This window comes from Ambystoma mexicanum, chromosome 6p, assembly GCF_040938575.1.
Source record: "Ambystoma mexicanum isolate Mex_15411 chromosome 6p, UKY_AmexF1_1, whole genome shotgun sequence".
NCBI classification, from domain to species: Eukaryota; Metazoa; Chordata; class Amphibia; order Caudata; family Ambystomatidae; genus Ambystoma; species Ambystoma mexicanum.
Window position 1 is genome coordinate 585,696,398 of NC_090935.1, and position 20,924 is coordinate 585,717,321.

Genomic DNA, 20,924 nt, shown 5'->3' on the forward strand with positions numbered 1-20,924 from the left:
GGGTCAAAGGGGTTGGGTACCAGATGGTAATTGTACCCTAGTGCTCTTGCAAGGCTGAATGTAACCCCTGGGAAAGATGATGGGTCACGCTACGCACAGGAGCCCCAAAAAAGGGAGATGACATGCACGCAACCCCTCCTAGACCACGTGTGCAGAAAGAAAAACCTGCACTACGCTGTGGCACCCAGTAACACAAGAATGAACGTATGCGTGTCACACGCAGCCTAGAATGACCTCTGAAGGGGTAGGCTACACACGGGGCAAGCACAGATGTTAGATTCGTGCGTGACTCACCGTCTGCCAGGTAAAAGAGCGTGAAAAAGGAGCGCGTTTGGTTGGCAACACCCCCGCCAAAAGAAGATTTGTACGCTGTCTGAGGAGACAGGACAACAGTAGAAGGGAACACTGTTTGAAGGAACAGGCCCAGGTAAACCAGTAAAAGAGAAAAAAGAGAAAAAGCTGTCAGAGGTAACAGGGAATACGAACTTGAAACGCCGTGAAGTAAATCGCGTGTGAAACGACAAGAAGTACAGAATTCACCCACTCGCTCTCCACGAAAAGCACGTACAAGGAAATGGTGTTCTACACATACCTTTTATACAGGCCCACACGGCCAGCGTCACTTACGCGGCGTGTACGCGCTAGGGCCATTTCCACCAATTACACGCTTTGTCACTTCTGCGTGTAGGGCCATTTCCACCAATTACACGCTTTGTCACTGCCGCGTGTACGCGCTAGGCCCATTCCCACCAATTACACGCGATGACACTCTGACGTGCTGTCCAATTACACGCGATGACACTTTGACGTGCAGTCTTTCCACGTGTGCTCTGTCATCACGTGCTGTGTGGGAAACACCCGTGCGGGTCACGTCACAGACGCGCTTACGCGCTGAGTTCCTTTGGTCCAATAGAATCGCGTATGCGTGCTGACGCGCTTAGGGCCTTTCCTCGAATTTCACGCTGACGTGCAGACTTTTCACGTGCCAAATCACTCCGTATCAAGCTGGCCACACGTATGCACACGGAAGACCACGCTCCTGCCCAGAAGGCCGAACTACTGCCCCCCAGAGCCACGAGCACGCTCCCACCTGCCATCTGCTGCTGCCTGACTGCCTGCTGCCCACGTGCACTGCCATTTGCTGCCTGCACATCAGCCAGGGGTGCTGTTGCTGTGACCACCCCTGCTGGAACTGAAGACTCCCGACTGGTATTCCATCGCTCCACAGCCCAGCCCCAGGACCCAGTTGCCCACCCACTCCTGCCTCTGGGGTTGTCATGTAGGGGCAAACACCATCTGTGACCACTGACAACCCCCGGCCAGAGAGGCAGAGGGGCACCAGCTTCAGTGCCACCGAAGTTGGTGTCCTGGTGGAGCAAGTCCTGGGGCAGTATGATGCCCTCTTCGGAAGTTCCCGCGCCGACAAGGAAGGACGGACTCGGATCTGGACTGACATCGTGACTGCCATCAACGCGGAGGGGGTGGCAGTCCGCGACTTCCAACATGTCAGGAAGCGCTGGGAGGACTTCAGGTCCAGGACCCTGAACAAGGCCCGGCGCCTCTTGAAGGCAGCGGATGCCAAGGGGTGCCGGGGCCACTTGTCGGAAGAACAGATGAGGGTCCTGGAACGCATATCCCCAGCGCTCCACGTCCAGGTCCTAGAGAAGCAGACCCGTCTGGAGTGGAGCGGTGAGTGTACATGCATCCTGATTGTGAGCAGTGCGTGTGGTGATTATTCGGTAGTGTGCAGGTTGCACATCTGTTTGTATGGGGTCGAGTATGGGTGGGGGTGTCCAGGGCCGTGGGGCTGACACATGCGAGGGCTGTAATGTGTGAGACATGGATGGTGCTTGTGTGTGTAGGCTTGCATGCCAAATGCAGTTGTGTGTGCACACATGTTTGGATGAATGTGTATTTAAGTAGACATGTCCGTGATGTCACGCATGTATGTTGTTTTCGGCTGCATGTATGAGCACTGTGTACATGTGCATGTGTGTGTATTTGACAAGGGTGCAACAGTGATGCAACATGGATGCATGTGACAGCGGTATGTGGAAGCCTGATTGGCAGATGTGACATGGATGCCCGTCTGAACAGTGCGACACTTGGCAGAGGTGTACACATGCATGCAAGTGTGGTGGTGTGTGTACATGTGTGGTGCACTTCCTGTGTTGCATGTGATGTCTGGCTCACCTTTGGCTGCTCATGCTGTTGTATGTGTATGGATGATGGTGGCAGTTGCGATATGGCTGTGGTATGGCTCATGTGTGCGAGTTGCAATGACATGTGTGTTGGGGATTGTGATGACATGTCTGAGGTTTGCCAATGCCACTCATGTGCAACTTTCATGTGTGTATGTGTCCATTGTACAGTGCCCTGATGCCTGTGTTTTGTTTCTCCCTGTCTGCAGCGTCAACTGAAGAAGAGGGCGGAGAAGGTGCTGTGGAGCACAGCGGCGGGGATCCCACCGCCAGCCGGAGACGCAAGGCCCGGCTCCCCTCCCGTGTTGTCATCTCGTTGGGGAGTGAGGAGTCCGGTGCCGCGTCCCAGGCCGCAGCTGCCGGGGGGAGTTCCAAGAGGCAGAGGTTGGAGTTGGACTCCTCGGCAGCAGAAGGGGCAGCTGGGACCCCACAGGGCCCAACAGGGGAAGATGGCACGGAGTCATCCAGGTTGGTGGGGGGTTTGGTGGAGGAGGAGGCTGTGCAAGCACCAGAGACGAGGTCTGGAGGTGGGGATCCCACTGGTGCTAGTGGTGCAGTCCAGGACCAGGACCAGGGACAGGAGGCAGCACAGGCCACCGCGGAGGTGCCTGTGTGCAATCCTGTCCCCGATCCTGTCCCTGCATCATCTTGCACCAGCAGGGATGCCTACGTCCAGACCCGTTTTCAGGCAGGGGATGAGCTGACGTCAACTGGCCTTCCTCTGCCTGCGGACGTGGCTATCCAGGTCCGGGTTGAGCCTGTCCTGGCTGGTGTGGCGTTGCGTCAACGGGCCATGCGAGGTGACCTGCAGTCTTTTCATGGAGAGACTGCACGTCATCTCGAATGGCTCGTTGACCACGTCAGCCTGCTGGGACAGGTCACCCAGACCGGATTCCTCCGTCTGATGGGGCTTGCTCCGACCCCCTCCTCAACTGGACCCCCTACGCGCCAGTCGTCCTCTGTGCCATCTTCCCACCCATCAGTCACCTGGGTGCCCTGTGGAGCTGCCTCTGACAGTGCGGCCAGGCTGGTGGAGGAGGCATCCCTGCCACAGTCGGGAGTCGGACGTCCAGCAGGGGTGGCCACATCAAGAACTGCACCCCAGCCGGCGGAGGATGTGCAGGCAGCAGGAGGCAGTGCACGGGCAGAGGCAGAGCAGCAGCAGCAACATGGTGGGAGCCATGAAGGCTCGGGGCCTTCGACATCGGAGGGGCAGGCATCGGCCGGAGGGCAGGAGGACCCAGGACAGAGAGTGTCTTCCCTGTGGCAGCGGTTGGGCCACGCCATAGGTGCGGAGCGGCGGCGGGCGGAAGAGGCGCGGCTCACAATGGTCAGGGCGGAGAACTCCATGCGGAGGGCCCTGAGGCGGGCAGAGTGCCTCGAGGCAATCCGCAGGGGGTTGGAGGAGGACACGGCGTTGTCCCTGCGGACCCTCGGGGCCATGGAACTGGACCGCCTCCGGGACATCGAACAGGAGTTCGATGATGCCCTGGCCCGGAACACCACGGAGTGAGCCGCTGGACTTGCCCGCCGCCTTTGTATATAGTTCTTTAGTTTTAGGTTTCCTTTGTTTGTTCTTATGATTTGGAGTCGACGAACACTGCTCCACTTTTTGTATATAGTTGCTTTTTAGTTAGTTTTTTTTTTAGGTCTCCTTTGTTCAGTTGGGCTCATGGACCCTTTCGAGTTTTTTACATAGTTCTTAATTTGATAGATATTTTTTTACATTTGACTTTGGACGACATTTTTTTGGATTATGATTTGCAGTTCTTTATTTTTATACGGACATGCAGCTTAATTTTTTTTACTTCCCATTGTAGTTTGTTTCATTTCTTTAGCATTCTTTCTTTTTTTCAATACAATTTTGTTTTCATACTTCACTGTGTGGTATCATCTCATTGGTTTCATGCATGTCATGTTGGGTGTTTTCCCATTCAATTGCAAACATTGTGTGTGACGGACATGGGTTCATTAGCTTCATGAACATTGGGAGTGTGACATGTAATTTCCATTTCCATGTGGGTGAATGGGTTACTTGGTAGGGCTTTTTGGCTGTGGAGGCTGACCATAACGCACATGATTGGGGATTGTGAGGACCTGGTCGAGGGTGCCCCTGGTGGCTGGGGGGTGGTGGGAGACATGGGTGGGGGCCTGGTGGAGGGTGCCCCTGCACTGCTGGGGGGTGGGGGTGGGGGTGGTGGGAGACATGAGTGGGGGCCTGGTGGAGGGTGCCCCTACACTGTTGGGGGTTGGGGGTGGTGGGAGACATGAGTGGGGGCCTGGTGGAGGCTGCCCCTGGTGGCTGGGGGGTGGGGGTGGTGGGAGACATGAGTGGGGGCCTGGTGGAGGCTGCCCCTGCACTGCTGGGGGGTGGGGGTGGTGGGAGACATGAGTGGGGGCCTGGTGGAGGGTGCCCCTGGATGCTGGGGGTGCAGGGGGACATGAGTGGGGGCCTGGTGGTGCTGCCCCTGCACTGCTGGGGGGTGAGGGTGGTGGGAGACATGAGTGGGGGCCTGGTGGAGGGTGCCCCTGCACTGCTGGGGGGTGGGGGTGGTGGGAGACATGAGTGGGGGCCTGGTGGAGGGTGCCCCTGGTGGCTGGGGGGTGGTGGGAGACATGAGTGGGGGCGTGGTGGAGGCTGCCCCTGCACTGCTGGGGGGTGGGGGGAGACATGGGTGGGGGCCTGGTGGAGGGTGCCCCTGGATGCTGGGGGGTGGGGGTGCAGGGGGACATGAGTGGGGGCCTGGTGGTGCTGCCCCTGCACTGCTGGGGGGTGGGGTGGTGGGAGACATGGTGGGGGCCTGGTGGAGGCTGCCCCTGCACTGCTGGGGGGTGGGGGTGGTGGGAGACATGAGTGGGGGCCTGGTGGAGGCTGCCCCTGCACTGCTGGGGGGTGGGGGTGGTGGGAGACATGAGTGGGGGCCTGGTGGAGGCTGCCCCTGCACTGCTGGGGGGTGGGGGTGGTGGGAGACACGAGTGGGGGCCTGGTGGAGGCTGCCCCTGCACTGCTGGGGGGTGGGGGTGGTGGGAGACATGAGTGGGGGCCTGGTGGAGGGTGCCCCTGGTGGCTGGGGTGGTGATAGACATGAGTGGGGGCCTGGTGGAGGGTGCCCCTGCACTGCTGAGGGGTGGGGGTGGTGGGAGACATGAGTGGGGGCCTGGTGGAGGCTGCCCCTGGTGGCTGGGGGTGGTGGGAGACATGAGTGGGGGCCTGGTGGAGGCTACCCCTGCACTGCTGGGGGGTGTGGGAGACATGAGTGGGGGCCTGGTGGAGGCTGCCCCTGCACTGCTGGGGGGTGGGGGTGGTGGGAGACATGAGTGGGGGCCTAGTGGAGGGTGCCCCTGGTGGCTGGGGGTGGTGGGAGACATGAGTGGGGGCCTGGTGGAGGGTGCCCCTGGTGGCTGGGGTGGTGGGAGACATGAGTGGGGCCTGGTGGAGGCTGCCCCTGCACTGCTGGGGGGTGGGGGTGGTGGGAGACATGAGTGGGGGCCTGGTGGAGGCTGCCCCTGCACAGCTGGGGGGTGGGGTGGTGGGAGACATGAGTGGGGGCCTGGTGGAGGGTGCCCCTGGATGGTGGGGGGTGGGGATGGTGGGAGACATGAGTGGGGGCCTTGTGGAGGCTGCCCCTGGTGGCTGGGGGTGGTGGGAGACATGAGTGGGGGCCTGGTGGAGGCTGCCCCTGCACTGCTGGGGGGTGGTGGGAGACATGAGTGGGGGCCTGGTGGAGGCTGCCCCTGTACTGCTGGGGGGGTGGGGGTGGTGGGAGACATGAGTGGGGGCCTGGTGGAGGCTGCCCCTGCACTGCTGGGGGGTGGGGGTGGTGGGAGACATGAGTGGGGGCCTGGTGGAGGGTGCCCCTGGTGGCTGGGTGGTGAGAGACATGAGTGGGGGCTGCCCCTGCACTGCTGGGGGGTGGGGGTGGTGGGAGACATGAGTGGGGGCCTGGTGGAGGCTGCCCCTGCACTGCTGGGGGGTGGGGGTGGTGGGAGACATGAGTGGGGGCCTGGTGGAGGGTGCCCCTGGATGCTGGGGGGTGGGGGTGCAGGGGGACATGAGTGGGGGCCTGGTGGTGCTGCCCCTGCACTGCTGGGGGGTGGGGGTGGTGGGAGACATGAGTGGGGGCCTGGTGGAGGGTGCCACTGGATGGTGGGGATGGTGGGAGACATGAGTGGGGGCCTGGTGGAGGCTGCCCCTGGGGGGTGGGGGTGGTGGGAGACATGAGTGGGGGCCTGGTGGAGGCTGCCCCTGCACTGCTGGGGGGTGGGGGTGGTGGGAGACATGAGTGGGGGCCTGGTGGAGGCTGCCCCTGCACTGCTGGGGGGTGGGGGTGGTGGGAGACATGAGTGGGGGCCTGGTGGAGGCTGCCCCTGCACTGCTGGGGGGTGGGGGTGGTGGGAGACATGAGTGGGGGCCTGGTGGAGGCTGCCCCTGCAATGCTGGGGGGTGGGGGTGGTGGGAGACATGAGTGGGGGCCTGGTGGAGGCTGCCCCTGCACTGCCGGGGGGTGGGGGTGGTGGGAGACATGAGTGGGGGCCTGGTGGAGGCTGCCCCTGGTGGCTGGGGGTGGTGGGAGACATGAGTGGGGGCCTGGTGGGGGCTGTCCCTGCACTGCTGGGGGGTGGGGGTGGTGGGAGACATGAGTGGGGGCCTGGTGGAGGCTGCCCCTGGTGGCTGGTGGGAGACATGAGTGGGGGCCTGGTGGAGGGTGCCCCTGCACTGCTGGGGGGTGGGGGTGGTGGGAGACATGAGTGGGGGCCTGGTGGAGGGTGCCCCTGGTGGCTGGGGGGTGGGAGACATGAGTGGGGGCCTGGTGGAGGGTGCCCCTGGTGGCTGGGGGTGGTGGGAGACATGAGTGGGGCCTGGTGGTGGGTGCCCCTGGTGGCTGGGGGTGGTGGGAGACATGAGTGGGGGCCTGGTGGAGGCTGCCCCTGCACTGCTGGGGGGTGGGGGTGGTGGGAGACATGAGTGGGGGCCTGGTGGAGGCTGCCCCTGCACTGCTGGGGGGTGGGGGTGGTGGGAGACATGAGTGGGGGCCTGGTGGGGGCTGGCCATGGTGGCTGGGGGTGGTGGGAGACATGCATTGTTGATCAGTAGTGCAAGGTGACTTGTGGGTTGGCTGGGGGGCATGCCCATGGTGGATGGGCTGCCTGCGGGACATGAGCAGGGGTGCAGGGTAGTCCCCCGTGGTGTGGGCTGCCTGCAGGGGCCTTGGAGGTTGTGGAGCGTACACCTGGGAGGACCCACACGGCCAATTCACGTGTAGTACTCCCCAGAACCCCTGAAATAAACATACCCTGCTGAAATCGCGTGTGGAACTTCCCGCGCACCCCTGAAATACACGTACCCTGCTGAAATCGCGTGTGGAACTTCCTGCGCACCCCTGAAATACACGTACCCTGCTGAAATCGCGTGTGGAACTTCCCGTGCACCCCTGAAATACACGTACCCTGCTGAAATCGTGTGTGGAACTTCCCGCGCACCCCTGAAATACACGTACCCTGCTCAAATCGCGTGTGGTACTTCCCGCGCACCCCTGAAATACACGTACCCTGCTGAAATCGCATGTGGAACTTCCCGCGCACCCCTGAAATACACGTACCCTGCTCGCACTGGGCCAATCGCGTGTGGAACTTCCCACGCACCCCTGAAATCCACCTACCCTGCTGAAATCGCGTGTGGAACTTCCCGCGCACCCCTGGAATACACATACCCTGCTGAAATCGCGTGTGGCACTTCCCGCGCACCCCTGAAATACACGTACCCTGCTGAAATCGCGTGTGGAACTTCCCGCGCACCCATGGAATACACGTACCCTGCTGAAATCGCGTGTGGAACTTCCCGCGCACCCATGGAATACATGTACCCTGCTCGCACTGGGCCAATCGCGTGTGGAACTTCCCGCGCACCCCTGAAATACACGTACCCTGCCGAAATCGCGTGTGAGACTTCCCGCGCACCCCGGTATACACGCACACGTAATTTTTTGTCAGCGGGTGTCCGTGTTTGTGGGTACCCCTTTGCACGTCATTTGTCCTGGAGGGCCACAGTATAGGACATTCTTCATGGCTGTATATAGGTGCTATTTGTTGGCGCACCTTTTGGCGCACATTTCTTCCAGGCGCAGAGACGCTACCGCCTGCTTTCTTGTGGCGGTCGTGTTTGTGCCTGTGCGCTGGTTTGAGCGTGCGCTTTTTTGCCCTATTCTATTCCATGAATACGTGTTGTAGGCGAGCGTGTGGGCGTTCCGCGCACTTGTACCCTGTACTTCCCCGTGATGCCCACGTTTTGGTAAGTTGTTCCCCATTCCGAGTGTTACGCCCCGTGTTCCGCCTACTTTTGTTGCGTGCGCCGCGCTATGTGCGATTTTCGCTGTGGCCTGTGCGATTTTCGCTGTGACCTGGCGCACGCTGTTAGATGGCCTGTGCGCCAACGTGCGCCGCGCACTTTTTTTTCGCACATCCGATGGTTTTCTCGCGCACGGCCTTCCATGAATCGATGTGCGCTGCTTTTCGTGCGATTTTCGCACTTGCACTGCGATTATCGCTATTCCACTGCGATTCGCACGTTTTTGCCCACTTGCGCCGCGCTAATTATTCCATGAATCGGCCTGTAAGTGTCTAAGAAGGGGCGAATCCGAAACTGAAATAATAGGTATCTGTGACCAACGTACATGTGAGTTATTCGGGAGAATCTTCAAAGTGAAAAGAAGAGATTTAAAAAAAACGTAATTTGATCGCCTTCTCCCGATCCATCATGAGTGGTTGCCCTGATTTCATTCGCACTGAATATAGGCAATAAATGGTGTGGTGCTTCTCGGCAAAGGAAGCTCCCGGTGTTGTATTCAGTGAAAGGCTCAAGGGAACTAATGGCAAGGTTAAGGGGGTGGTCGGAGTGTGCCACCACCCCTGCTGTTTTTTCGCCATGCACTTCGCCTGCACAGGGTTCTATACCCAGGGTGATAATCGCTAGGTTTAGGACTCAAGTGATCGGGCGATCATGGAAGGAGCCTATTCCGCCAATTTGATTCCGAGTAGGACGGCCGGGGGCGGTCTCAGCAGTAAGCTTTACTCTCGAGTTCCTGTTTATAAGCAGTCCGTTGCAGGCGCAGTATACACACTAGCAGCAACGTTGCATTTTCCTCGTTCGTGTATTTCCTGGCACCCATGTTCCTGCCCTGTGTAATATGCCTGCTTCTCCAGCTGCTCCCTTGCTTCCCACCAGCCGCTGGCGTCCGGGTCGCGCAGTCTCCTCCTCACATCGTCTTCATTCTGGCCGACGACCTGGGCTGGAACGATGTGGGCTTTCACGGTTCTGAGATCCGTACCCCCAACCTCGACGAGCTGTCCGCCCAGGGAGTCCGGTTGGACAGCTACTATGTACAGCCCATCTGCACCCCGTCCCGAAGCCAGCTTCTGACCGGCCGTTACCAGGTAAGCCCCGCGTAGGACCTGCACCTCCACTGGAGCAGCTGCCGCCTCCTATGCGGACACTTTAAACCTCTCTGTGATGCTCCAGGGCGTGAATCAAACGTCAAAACAAAGGTCCTGAGAAGTGGCAGTAATACCGCACTACTCACAAGAAAAGAGTGGGGGCCAGCTAAGAAGTCCCCCTCTTGTGAACTATCCCCTTTATGCCTTGAAATGTACACGGAGACTTCGCGGGCACCTTACGTGCAGACAATTGAAACACACTTCCTCTGAATTATACAAGCTACGGTCCGGATAGGAAGGAAAATGTACGTAAACTTGTCACATGAGACGTCACGTGACATACCCGCTTAAAGCAGACGGCCCGGGGGCTAACGCCGCCCAGCTTTGTTATTTTTTTTTTATTTAATACATTCCACACACGGCGTAGGAAAAGCATAGCTTTCAACTCACACGCTTTTGGCGGGTGTCACCGCCTTCTAAATAGCTGACTCACCCGCCAAGCCTCCTGCACGCCCATTCATTTCAATGGGCCTCTCACCCGCCAAAAATAAAATCGGGTGTTTTCACCCGCCTTTGTGACACAAATGGTTGAGAGCTATGGGAAAAGTAAAATTTGACAGTAGGGCACTGCAGGGGAGAGATCATATCTTCCATTTGTGCAATTCACGCCATACCACTCTCCCCTACCTTACAAGTGTCCGGCAAATGGAGACTTCTCCTCTGCTGCCTATGTAGGGCCCCTCTAGTATTGCTATTGTCGCATGATCGTTTTCACTGAGGCCTTACCCAAGTGTATGAATCTTTTCTTGTCATCACTTTTTATAGAGGAAGCATGCTTGTTATTCCAAAACAGAAGATACCGATATCTCAAAGGGCGTTTTAGATTTTTAGCTTTGTGGTGATCTCGCTTGTCATAGCGGGCCTGCTGCGATAAAGGAAAACTCAGGACACGGAGCGTTTCAAATGCACGTCCTCTTTATTCTCCTCCTTCCTCGAACTCCCCGATCCCGCCCCCGTTACATCACTTCCCTTCCTCATTCCCTCCCGCCCCGCGTTACTAAGGGAACGTCAACGTGACATCTCCCCCCTTTTTAAACGGTTACCAGTCTTCTCGCAACAGGCGAGAGTCCGGTGGGCTTCTAGTCCATTTCCTCTATCCATTGACGAGGTCTGTTCCGAACCCTCTGTGGACGGGCCTGACTCGGCCCAGGCAAACGTCCGCTTCCCGCTCTGGGGCTTTCTCTTTCCATCTCTGTGTCCTCCGAGTCCCCCGACTCATAGTCTAGATGCATCTGCACCCTACCACTTAGCCTCCTGGCTCCCCTGAGCGGAAGCTCTTTGAAGTGAGATGAGTTTCTCGTGACGGATCCCTCGGGCCCCTGGGCTGTGATCATAGACCCTTTTTTCTGGGTGACAAGTAAAGGTTCTTCCCAGAAGGGGGCCGTGTGCTTGTGTGCCGTCGGTTGTCGCACGGCTACCACATCTCCAACTCCAATCGTGGAGGGCTGAGCTCGCCTGCGAGCATCGGTGTATTCCTTCATGCGTGCTTTCGCTGCTTCGTCTCTTTCTCGCGCGTCTTGATCTAGAGCAGGTGATAGTGTTATGCCATCGGCCTGTGGAAGGCGTGTCTGGGTATTGCGTACAAACATCAGTTCGGCAGGTGTCCTTCCTGTGGTGCTGTGAGGGGTACCTCTATAGTCTCTCATCACTTGATTTAACACCTGCTCATAGGGCTGACCGGTGAGACGGGCGATTTGAAGGGCTCTCTTCAAGTTGGCCATGAATCGCTCTATCATTCCATTCGCCTGAGGCCACAGTGGCGTGACCTTTCTGTGATGGAAACCCATGTAGTTTGCAAATTGAGTAAACTGATGTCCACAGAAGGGGGCCCCGTTGTCGGTCTTGAGTACTCGTGGTACCCCATAAGCTGAGAACATGTGATCCAGAACTGGGATGACATGATGCGCGGCAGAGGATGGTATAATCCTTACGTCGGCATACCGTGAGTATTCATCCATTATTGCCAGGACGTATTTCCCTCCTTCAATAGGCCCGAAAAAATCTGCCGCCACTGCTTCCCATACTCTCTGGGGGAGGTCTGACATGACGAGTGGCTCGGGGTGCCGGTTTGGCGTGATAAGGCAACAAGTGGGGCATGCTCTCAAGGCGGCCTCCACTAGCTCATCCATGTGGGGAAACCACACCTTCTGCCTGAGCATGAGTTTGGTGGAAACCATGCCTCGGTGTGTCTCGTGGGCCAGTTCCACGACTTTGGCCCTCATTGCTTCTGGAATGTATAGCTTGCTGTCCTTTAGGATCATGTAATCCTCTGACCTTGCGAGTACGTCTTTTACTTGTAGTAGTCGTTCCACGTCCTCCTGTACCTTACCGCCGGCAGCTCTCCCCTTTCCTTTTGCTCTCCACCACTGTCCTGACTCCAGGCCTTCACAAATGATGCGGCACGCTGGATAGTTTTCCGTTTCCCTGGCTAGTGTTTCCATGTTGATTCCCTCCGGGGCAGCCTGGTGCACCAGATATCGCAAGTATCTGTCAGCCACGGATGGTTCTGTTTATTATTCTCATTCCTGCTTGATTGAAGGCGGTAACTGGACTAGAAGGGAGTTCCTATACGTAGTGTAATAAATACCAGGGCATTATTTCAAGCTATGGTCTGTGTTCATGTTGACAAATGGTGGTTGGAGGCGTGACCACACATGCTTGCATCCCTTTAATTTCTTTGGTTTGGCTGGGGCCCAGAATTGATTTGTGCCCTGGGCCCCAACATTCCTTAAATGGTCCTGGTTGAAGGATGTACACGGGGACCACAGAGGTACAGGGGAAGGGTCCATCAAAGTATGAGAGGCGAGGTCCGGCCTTGTGCAAAGCACTTTCTCCTCTTGGTCTCCTGGATAGAAAATCACCACTTTCTCCTCTTGGTCTCCTGGATAGAAAATCAGCCGGGTTTTCACCTTTCCCAGGTCTGTGGACGATTTCGAAAGCATAGTCTTGGAGTCTCAGACCCCATCGGGCGATTCGCGGGGGCATCTTGGCCTGCAGGTTGCCATATAGGAACAGGAGTGCCTGATGGTTGGTGACAACTTGAAAGGGTTTGCCATAAAGGAATAGATGGAAGTGTTCACACGCCAATACTACAGCAATCCCCTCCTTTACCGCTTGAGAATACGCTGTTTCCGTGGAGGACAGGCTGCGGCTGGCGTAGGCTACTACGTGTTTCCTTGACGGGTCTTTCGGGTCCTTTTGTGCCAATATCGCACCCAGTCCAACCGGGCTGGCGTCAACCGTGAGTTCCGTCTGTCTGCTTGGGTCGTAGTAGGACATATTTTCTGCTTTTGCTACTCTTTCCCTTATTAGTTTGAACGCCCTTTGGCACTCTTGTGTCCACTCAAACTTGGTGTACTGATGTGTTAGTTGTCTGAGTGGCTCGCTGACCGATGCGAAATCTCTAATGTATCGGCTACAATAACTGGCAAGACCCAAGAATGACCGAAGCTCTGACACATTGGCGGGGGCTGCCGTGTCGTTGAGTGCTGCCACTTTGTCCGGGTCCGGGGTCATGCCTGCTTCAGAGAAGATGTGTCCAAAGAATTTCAGTGTGTTCTTCCGAAATTCGCATTTTTCTCTGTTAAGCGTGAGATTGGCATCATGTAGCGCTTTGCACACCAGCATCAGGGTCTCATCATGCTCGTTAGCATCTGTTCCGAATACCAGGATGTCTTCCGAATAATTTAAGCAGTTCGGAATGTGCTTTATAACGTTGTGGACCTCAGCCTGGAATGTTTCTGCGGCCGATGACACCCCAAAGCTTAGTCTCTTGTATCTGAAGAGACCAACATGGGTGACAAACGTTGTGATGTTTCTGCTGTCTGGGTGTAGGACTAGTTGATGGTATCCCTTCTGGAGGTCTAGTTTGGAGAACACTTTCGCTCCATTCAGCAAATGTATCATGTCTGTGATTCTCGGAGCCGGGTATCTTTCCCTTTTGATGGCCTGATTCGGGCGTCGCATGTCTACACAGAGTCTTATGGCCTCCAAGCCTTTTTTGGGAACCGGGACAATCGGTGAGACCCATGTTGTGGGACCAGTGGCCCTCTCGATGATGTCTTGTTCAAGTAGCTTCTTGAGCTCATCCTCCACCTTTTTCTGGATGTTAACTGGGATCCCTCGATATGGCTGTGCTACGGGGCGAATGGAGTCGTCCACATGAAGCCGTATTTGTCTGTTGCAAAGCTTCCCTATTCCTTTGAAGATTTTGGGGTATAAGTTGTTCACCATTTCAACGGGGTCTATATATTTGTGCACCATGATGGTGTACAGAATGTGAATGAGGCCCATGTCCGCGGCTGCCTTAAAACTAAGGACACAACCACTGTCAGTCTCGGTGGCTAGTACGTGTATGGGTACCTTCATTTCATGGCCCTTGTACCTGCAGAGGCCATTGAATTGTCCCAAACATTTCAGAGGTGTCTTGCCCCCGTATGCATAAATGTTCACGGTTGCCGGGTGTAATTTGGGTTTTTGAGGGAGATCGTTGTAAATCTTTTCGCTTACCACATTGACGGTGGCCCCAGTGTCTATGAGAAATTCGGTGGGCTTTTCTTGGAGTTTAATGATGAGCGTTGGGCTGTGGGTGGTTGCTGTGGGGTTTCCTAGTGCATATACGTATGCTTTCCTCTTCTGATCGCTCCCTGATGAGCTGAGGTTAGAATCTGTGGGGGACTGTTCCACCAGGTATCGCACGTGTCGGCGGGACCGGCGGTCCGTTCTTGGACGCATGGCTTGCCTTCTCCTTTCCCTTCTTCTTTGCCGGTCTTCTCCTGACTCTCTGTCTCGCTGATCCACTGCCGGTTGATTTGGGGTGGTCCCTGTGGCGGAGATCTGATTGTTGCCTGTGGACCCTCCGTGTTTGCTTCTTGGGCGGGAGGTGTTTTCCCTGGGTCTGTCTCTACCTCTGTCGCGGAACAGTCTGCACACCTCCTTGAAGTGACCCTCTTCACCGCACGAGGTGCACCTTTGGCCTATGGCTGGACATGTACCCTCATGTGGATATTCGAAGCCACATTTATAGCAGAAGAGTTCTTCGGGTTTTCTTTCCATTTGCAATTTGTTGACGTTCTCGCCTATGGTGGTTTTGCCGAAACTTTCGACCTGGGAGTCGATGGCTCTCTCTACCCTCGCCAGTGCTAGAATTTCCTCCAGCGTGCAAGATTTCTGCAGCAGCTTCCGTCGAAAAGTCTGTGATTCGCACCCCGAGATGATTTGCGATCTTAGTGCTTCGGTATTTGAATAATTTGCAAAGTCACAGTGCTTTAGTTTGGTGCGTAGTCGCATCACATAGGCGTCCACGGACTCCCCTTTGATCTGATTGGTGCTATGGAATAGATGTCTTTCGTAATCTACATTGGTATGGGGTGCAAAATATGCCGCTAGTGCTTCTTTGAGGCCTTGGATCGAGTCTATAGAATCCTGTGGCATTTCATCAATTATGTCTCGGGTTGCAGGGCCTACGGCTAGTTTTAGCAGACAAACCTGTCGTGCATCTGCGACAGAGCCTGTAGCTCCCATGTACAGGTCGAAGTCTCGGATCCATTTGGTCCACCGAGGGCCCATGTTGCTGGTGTCCGTCACATCAAATGCTCCCGGCATTTGGGCAGCCAACGTGTCTGGCAGTTGATAGGGCACATGATCTGGTGCGTGTGTACCCTGCGCTGGGGGCGCGATCGCCTGTGCCTGCCCCCCTTGGCCATCGTCTTGTCCTGACATGGTGGTGGTGGGGTTTCTGTTGCCGCCTCTGGCCCTCGCTTGTGTGGCGTACCTTTGGGAGGGCGGGTTCAGGCCTTGCTTCTAGGGCGCGGCCCCGCCTTCTGTCGGTGTGGGACGGCCGCCTCACGGGGCACGAGCACCGTCTGCAGAGTGGGGGGGGCACCCTGCTCAAGTTCCTCCAGGGGGGGCCTTTGGCATTCCTCGCGGCACCCTGTGAGCTCCGGAATGGCCTGCAGGGCCTTTCTCCTGGCTTTGCGCACCTGGGGCCTTCTGCGGGCTTCCTGAGCCTGCGTCGCTACGTGGCGCTTCTCCGGGCGCGGGCGTTCGGCGCGGATGTCGGGCCTCGCCCGCGGCACTGGCGCGTCGCTGTGGGTGTGTTCTCACCGCCGCGGCCCGGGCCGCGCGTAGATTGCGCTAGCTGGCAGGGCCCGCTGCTGCGAGCTTCTTCGCTGCGTTCGGCGGGGGCAGGCTTCTAGGAGCATTGCCCTGCCCCCGATCCCACCTTCGTCGCCATTGTGGTGATCTCGCTTGTCATAGCAGGCCTGCTGCGATAAAGGAAAACTCAGGACACGGAGCGTTTCAAATGCACGTCCTCTTTATTCTCCTCCTTCCCCGAACTCCCCGATCCCGCCCCCCGTTACATCACTTCCCTTCCTCACTCCCTCCCGTCCCCTCGTTACTAAGGGAACGTCAACGTGACAAGCTTGGCATTAAAACCTCATGCCTGCTCTCTGTAAACTTTGCCATTTCCAGTTAAAATGTAATGTCTTGACCGTTGCAATAAGGTTGACAAACCTAATAAAATGATCTCACTAACAAAGGTAACCTTAATAATGACACTCGTGCGTGCATTAGTTGTTATATTATTGGGTTTTGCAGAACCTTCTGTCATTCAGGGATGGCATCTGGGCCTTTACACTTTTTCATTTGAAATGGGCCCCTTGATTCAACAGGTCCAGAGCAGCTGCCTCCATATTGGCAGTCTTATGACACAGCAACATCGTTTTTTAATTCAGGACGTTAATCCCGTTACAGACTGCCTTTGCTAACGCCTTCAGGCTGTCGCCTCTCTTGGTCTTTGCTGTATCCAGTAATCCAGATCACCTCGTTAACCTTTTACTTCTGCTTGTCTACATCACCCCTTGTCTACAAATAGTAATGAATGTATGACTGCATTCGACCAACTACATGGTTGCTGGGAGCGCATGTTACAGAAACGCAAGAAAAAGAAAAGAAACATTATATTCCTGATGCAAGCGGGACACCAGCTGTTCTTCACTCCGCTGCTGTCACACTTAAAAAAATAATGCATTACAGGGTCAACAAAGACCATGTGCATCAGCCTTCGGCTGTTCCAAACATTTTAAAGCCCACCCTGTTTATGAATTCCGGATGTGTTATAAAATGCACAGAAAAGCCCCCAATTTGAAGAAGTCGGTGCCACAATCCCCCCATCCCCACCCCCTTGTTGAAAGCGAGCTCTATAAATGCGTTATCTTATATAACGTTATCATATAGTTTCTTTTGTTGAATGCATTCAAATCTTTGAAATACACTTGCCAGATTAGATTTTGGCTCATATCCACTACTATTCTGGTACTTGTAGAAGTCCATTTATGATGAAGAAAATATAGATACTTTAGCAAAACAATTTATTTTTAAAAAAATATTGTGTTTATCATGTGATTTTTGTACTTTCCAAGTCTGTTCTATAAAACAGTATTCTTTTATTTCATAAAAATCAAAGATTCACCAATAATTGCAACTTGCTCTCCAAGAACTGTGAAACAATGTGGTCTTGCCCCAATATAGAAGACCTGAGCCCAAATGCCAGATTCACCACGTTCCTTAAGTGTATTGTCCTGGGCAACTCATGTGATCTCTTACTGCCTACACTGTCAACATTGCTGGACCCTAAACTTTCAAAATTGCCACAGTGGTATCGTTCTCGGAACGCTCTTCAAAAAGCGTCCCTCATGGTTTAACTATCCCTATAAGTTAGTGACCACTGATGTATTGCACACCACAAAATCATTTGTTCTTGGCTCAAACATGGGAACAACACTTGAAAGCTGTGGCCCTCTTCTAATCTAAATGTATGTGTATTTGCACCGTTCTCTTCTCTCAGACTGATACTGCTGCGTTTCTATTTGGGCTCACCCCCCTGCCTTTCCTCACAATCCTTGTCCCTCCTCTTTCATCCACCTAGTTGATCCTTTTCTTCTCCCCAGTTTAACCACTCTCGCCAATCTATCTCCTGCAACAGCTTCCTTTCCTTTGGTTTTCAAGCATGCTATTATTCTCTCTTAAGTAAACCATCCCTTGACACTGCTCTTCCTGCTAACCTCTGCCCTATCTCTCATCTCCCCTTTCTCTGTAAAACCTTTGAGCATGCAGTCTATGCTCACGTCTCTACATTATGGCCCAACGCTCTTTCCCTCTTCTCTACCATCCTGGATTATGACCACCTCAGTCTACTGAAACCTCTGTTCTCAACGTCTCTAGTACATTGTTCTCCAATCATCTGTCTTGGTTCCACTCGATATACCTGCTGCTTCTGACACCGTTGATCACCGTAGTCTTCTTTCTTGTCTTTCCATACTTGGGTTTTAGAGCTCTGTTCTCCAGTGGTTCTGCTCCTATCTACACAATCGGTGTTACTCTGTCTCTTGGGCTGATAAACTCTCTAACCCTTCACTTCGGCGTCCCCTCAGGGTGCTCTTCTTGGCACTTTTCTGCTTCCCTTTTACACTATTCTTATCCCAGCACGTATACCTCTTTTGCTCTTTCCTGTCACTTCTATGCTGACTCCCCCAGTCTTCTTCTCCCTTTCCCCCTTTTCTGATTCTCTTAATGTAAAATTGTTAGTCTACTTGCCACCCAGTCCGGATGCACTCCCACTTCCTCCACTATAACCCTGCCAAAATGGAGCTTATCCCCCCGCCCCCTCTCTCCTGCTCTTTACTTCTCCTTCATCTTTGTCATTTCCCATATCTGCTATCTGGGCGTCATTTACCCTTCTTTCTTTTTCACCACACAACATGCAGTATTTATGCCATGGTATGTGTACCTTTATTGTTACTTCCAATATCTATTCCATATCCACGCTTAAGCACGTGTACATTCTGTGATGTTGCTAATCCGAGCTCTCTTTGCTGTTTTTCTTTATACCACTATTAATGTGTGTTCTGCATCTATGCTGCCGCCTCTAACATGCTTGTGGCTGCTTTAGATAAAATGTGTCTGCTGTGCTATTGCACACGTACCCACCATATGAGCTGCTATTGTTGCCACTTGTTTATTATTCTCATTCCTGCTTGATTGAAGGCGGTAACTGGACTAGAAGGGAGTTCCTATGCGTATTGTAATAAATACCAGGGCATTATATCAAGCTATGGTCTGTGTTCATGTTGACAAATGGTGGTTGGGGGCGTGACCACACATGCTTGCATCCCTTTAATTTCTTTGGTTTGGCTGGGGCCCCAAATTGATTTGTGCCCTGGGCCCCAACATTCCTTAAATGGTCCTGGTTGAAGGATGTACACGGGGACCACAGAGGTACAGGGGAAGGGTCCATCAAAGTATGAGAGGCGAGGTCCGGCCTTGTGCAAAGCAGACGGGGCGTGAAGCTAGATGCCAGGGTGGAAGGAGAAGAGTGCAGTCTAGGCCATATTTGCTATCGGGGGAATTGACTCATTTCGCCATAGGAGCCTCGCAAAGTCACGCCAAAATGATCCGTCAACATTTCCAATGATAACCGCACTACTGTGTTGCCATTTTGGTTCATCTGATGCAGAACCCTGAAGACGAAGCTAGCATTTCCTTCATCACAGATTACAGCTAAAATGCTTCTAACCTGTTTCATATTGCAGCTTGTGTTTCCTTCCTATCTTGTAATGGCATGATTTTTAATAATTGCACTTTCGGGATTGGAATTATGTTCCTATCGTCTTTGTCCTTTTAACAACTTTATCATATCAGCAGGGATTGCTGTTGAGGTTATATCAGGACCCCCAGGCTACCATTAGACCACTGAGGAGTTCTGCAGCCAGAACCATTGCTAACCTATGTCACCTTGCAGTCTTAGTCTGTGATGCAATGCTTCTCTTGCCCCCAGATCCACACAGGGCTGCAGCATGATTTAATCTGGCCTTGCCAGCCTCACTGTGTGCCACTGGACGAGAGGCTGCTGCCAGAACTGCTGAAAGAAGCGGGCTATGCCACACACATGGTGGGCAAGTGGCATCTGGGCATGTACAAAAAAGACTGCTTACCCACCCGAAGAGGATTCGACACATATTTTGGTAAATTGAACAGTTACATTTTGCTTTCATTTTGCGTTTTTTTTTATAGAATATATGTGATTTCTTAACTGTCTCCCGTGTGACATGAGTTCCAGAATATGTTTGCTTATAGCTTTTGTTTAATGATAATAATTATAATAATATTGGGCTTCCATATAGCACTTCATGCCGGGTTACCCATGCTTTTAAACACTGCAGTTGTGGCTGCTATTATCTAGTTTAAAGGTACTCAATTTATCAACATCTGGACGACCAATGACTGGGTCGGCCCTTCCAAGATTTGAATTTGCGAGGTGCAGGCTTGCCCCGTGTTGGAAACGAGCATGCACCCCACAGGCCATCCACACTGTTAGTTTGCTAGGTTTTGCTATTATGTGCCCAAGTGTTTCCATTGTTTCAGTAATTGCTATCATATGCTCAGGTACTACCATCATTTCGCAAGCGTTGCTCGGGTGTGCTGAAGTCCTCAAATCACAGGACAAGTACTGACGTCATCTACCAGGTATTGTCCGCATATGCCCAGATACTCACATTATTGCAATGTATTGCCATCACATTTCAGTTTTTACCATCACATGCCCAGTTATTAACACTAGGTGCAAGGTCTTGCCATTGGCTTCACAGTAACCCTGACATGGATCTTTATCATGTGCCCAGATATTCCAGTTGGTTCCTAGATAATGCCATGATATGCCAAGTACTTTCATCATATGGTCTTCATTCAAGTATTGTCATTAGGTGCCCATGTACTTACACTGTTTGCTAGGTAATGCGTAATATGACCAGGTACTGCTATTGGTGTCATCTGTTCAATTGCTCACTATATTTGCCTGCTATTTTAATCATATGCCCAGGCATTCCATTTTCCAGAATTTGCACTCATATGCCCAGTTACCACAATATTCCCAGTTGCCCACATCATATACCTCGTTACTTGCACCATTTACCAGGTGCATGCATCATATATGTATATAGGTACTCATACTATTTTCCTGCCATTGCCATCAGGTGTCCAGGAACAAACAATACCACTTATCAGATATTGCTATTGGATGCTTAGGGGGCACACTACGTAACATTGTGTATGTACTGTCGGACTCAAGGGACCAGTTCGCTCTTCATCCTTCTTGATACAGAGGAATGGATGACCCCTCACTGTTGCCACCTCCAACGCCTCTGAAGAAAAAAAAAGTTATGCGAAGCGACC

General features: G+C 53.9%; 1 protein-coding gene across 1 annotated transcript in view; it reads left to right on the forward strand.

Annotated features, from left to right (window-relative positions):
• The first annotated feature begins 9,271 nt into the window (after nucleotides 1-9,271).
• The window catches only part of ARSB (arylsulfatase B), a 327,272-nt gene continuing 315,619 nt past the window's right edge, over nucleotides 9,272-20,924 (forward strand). The window contains exons 1-2 of the mRNA XM_069627419.1: nucleotides 9,272-9,632; nucleotides 19,531-19,717. Of these exons, the coding sequence (XP_069483520.1) occupies nucleotides 9,366-9,632; nucleotides 19,531-19,717 (454 nt within the window). The 5' untranslated portion in view covers nucleotides 9,272-9,365. The remainder of the gene's footprint in view (nucleotides 9,633-19,530; nucleotides 19,718-20,924) is intronic.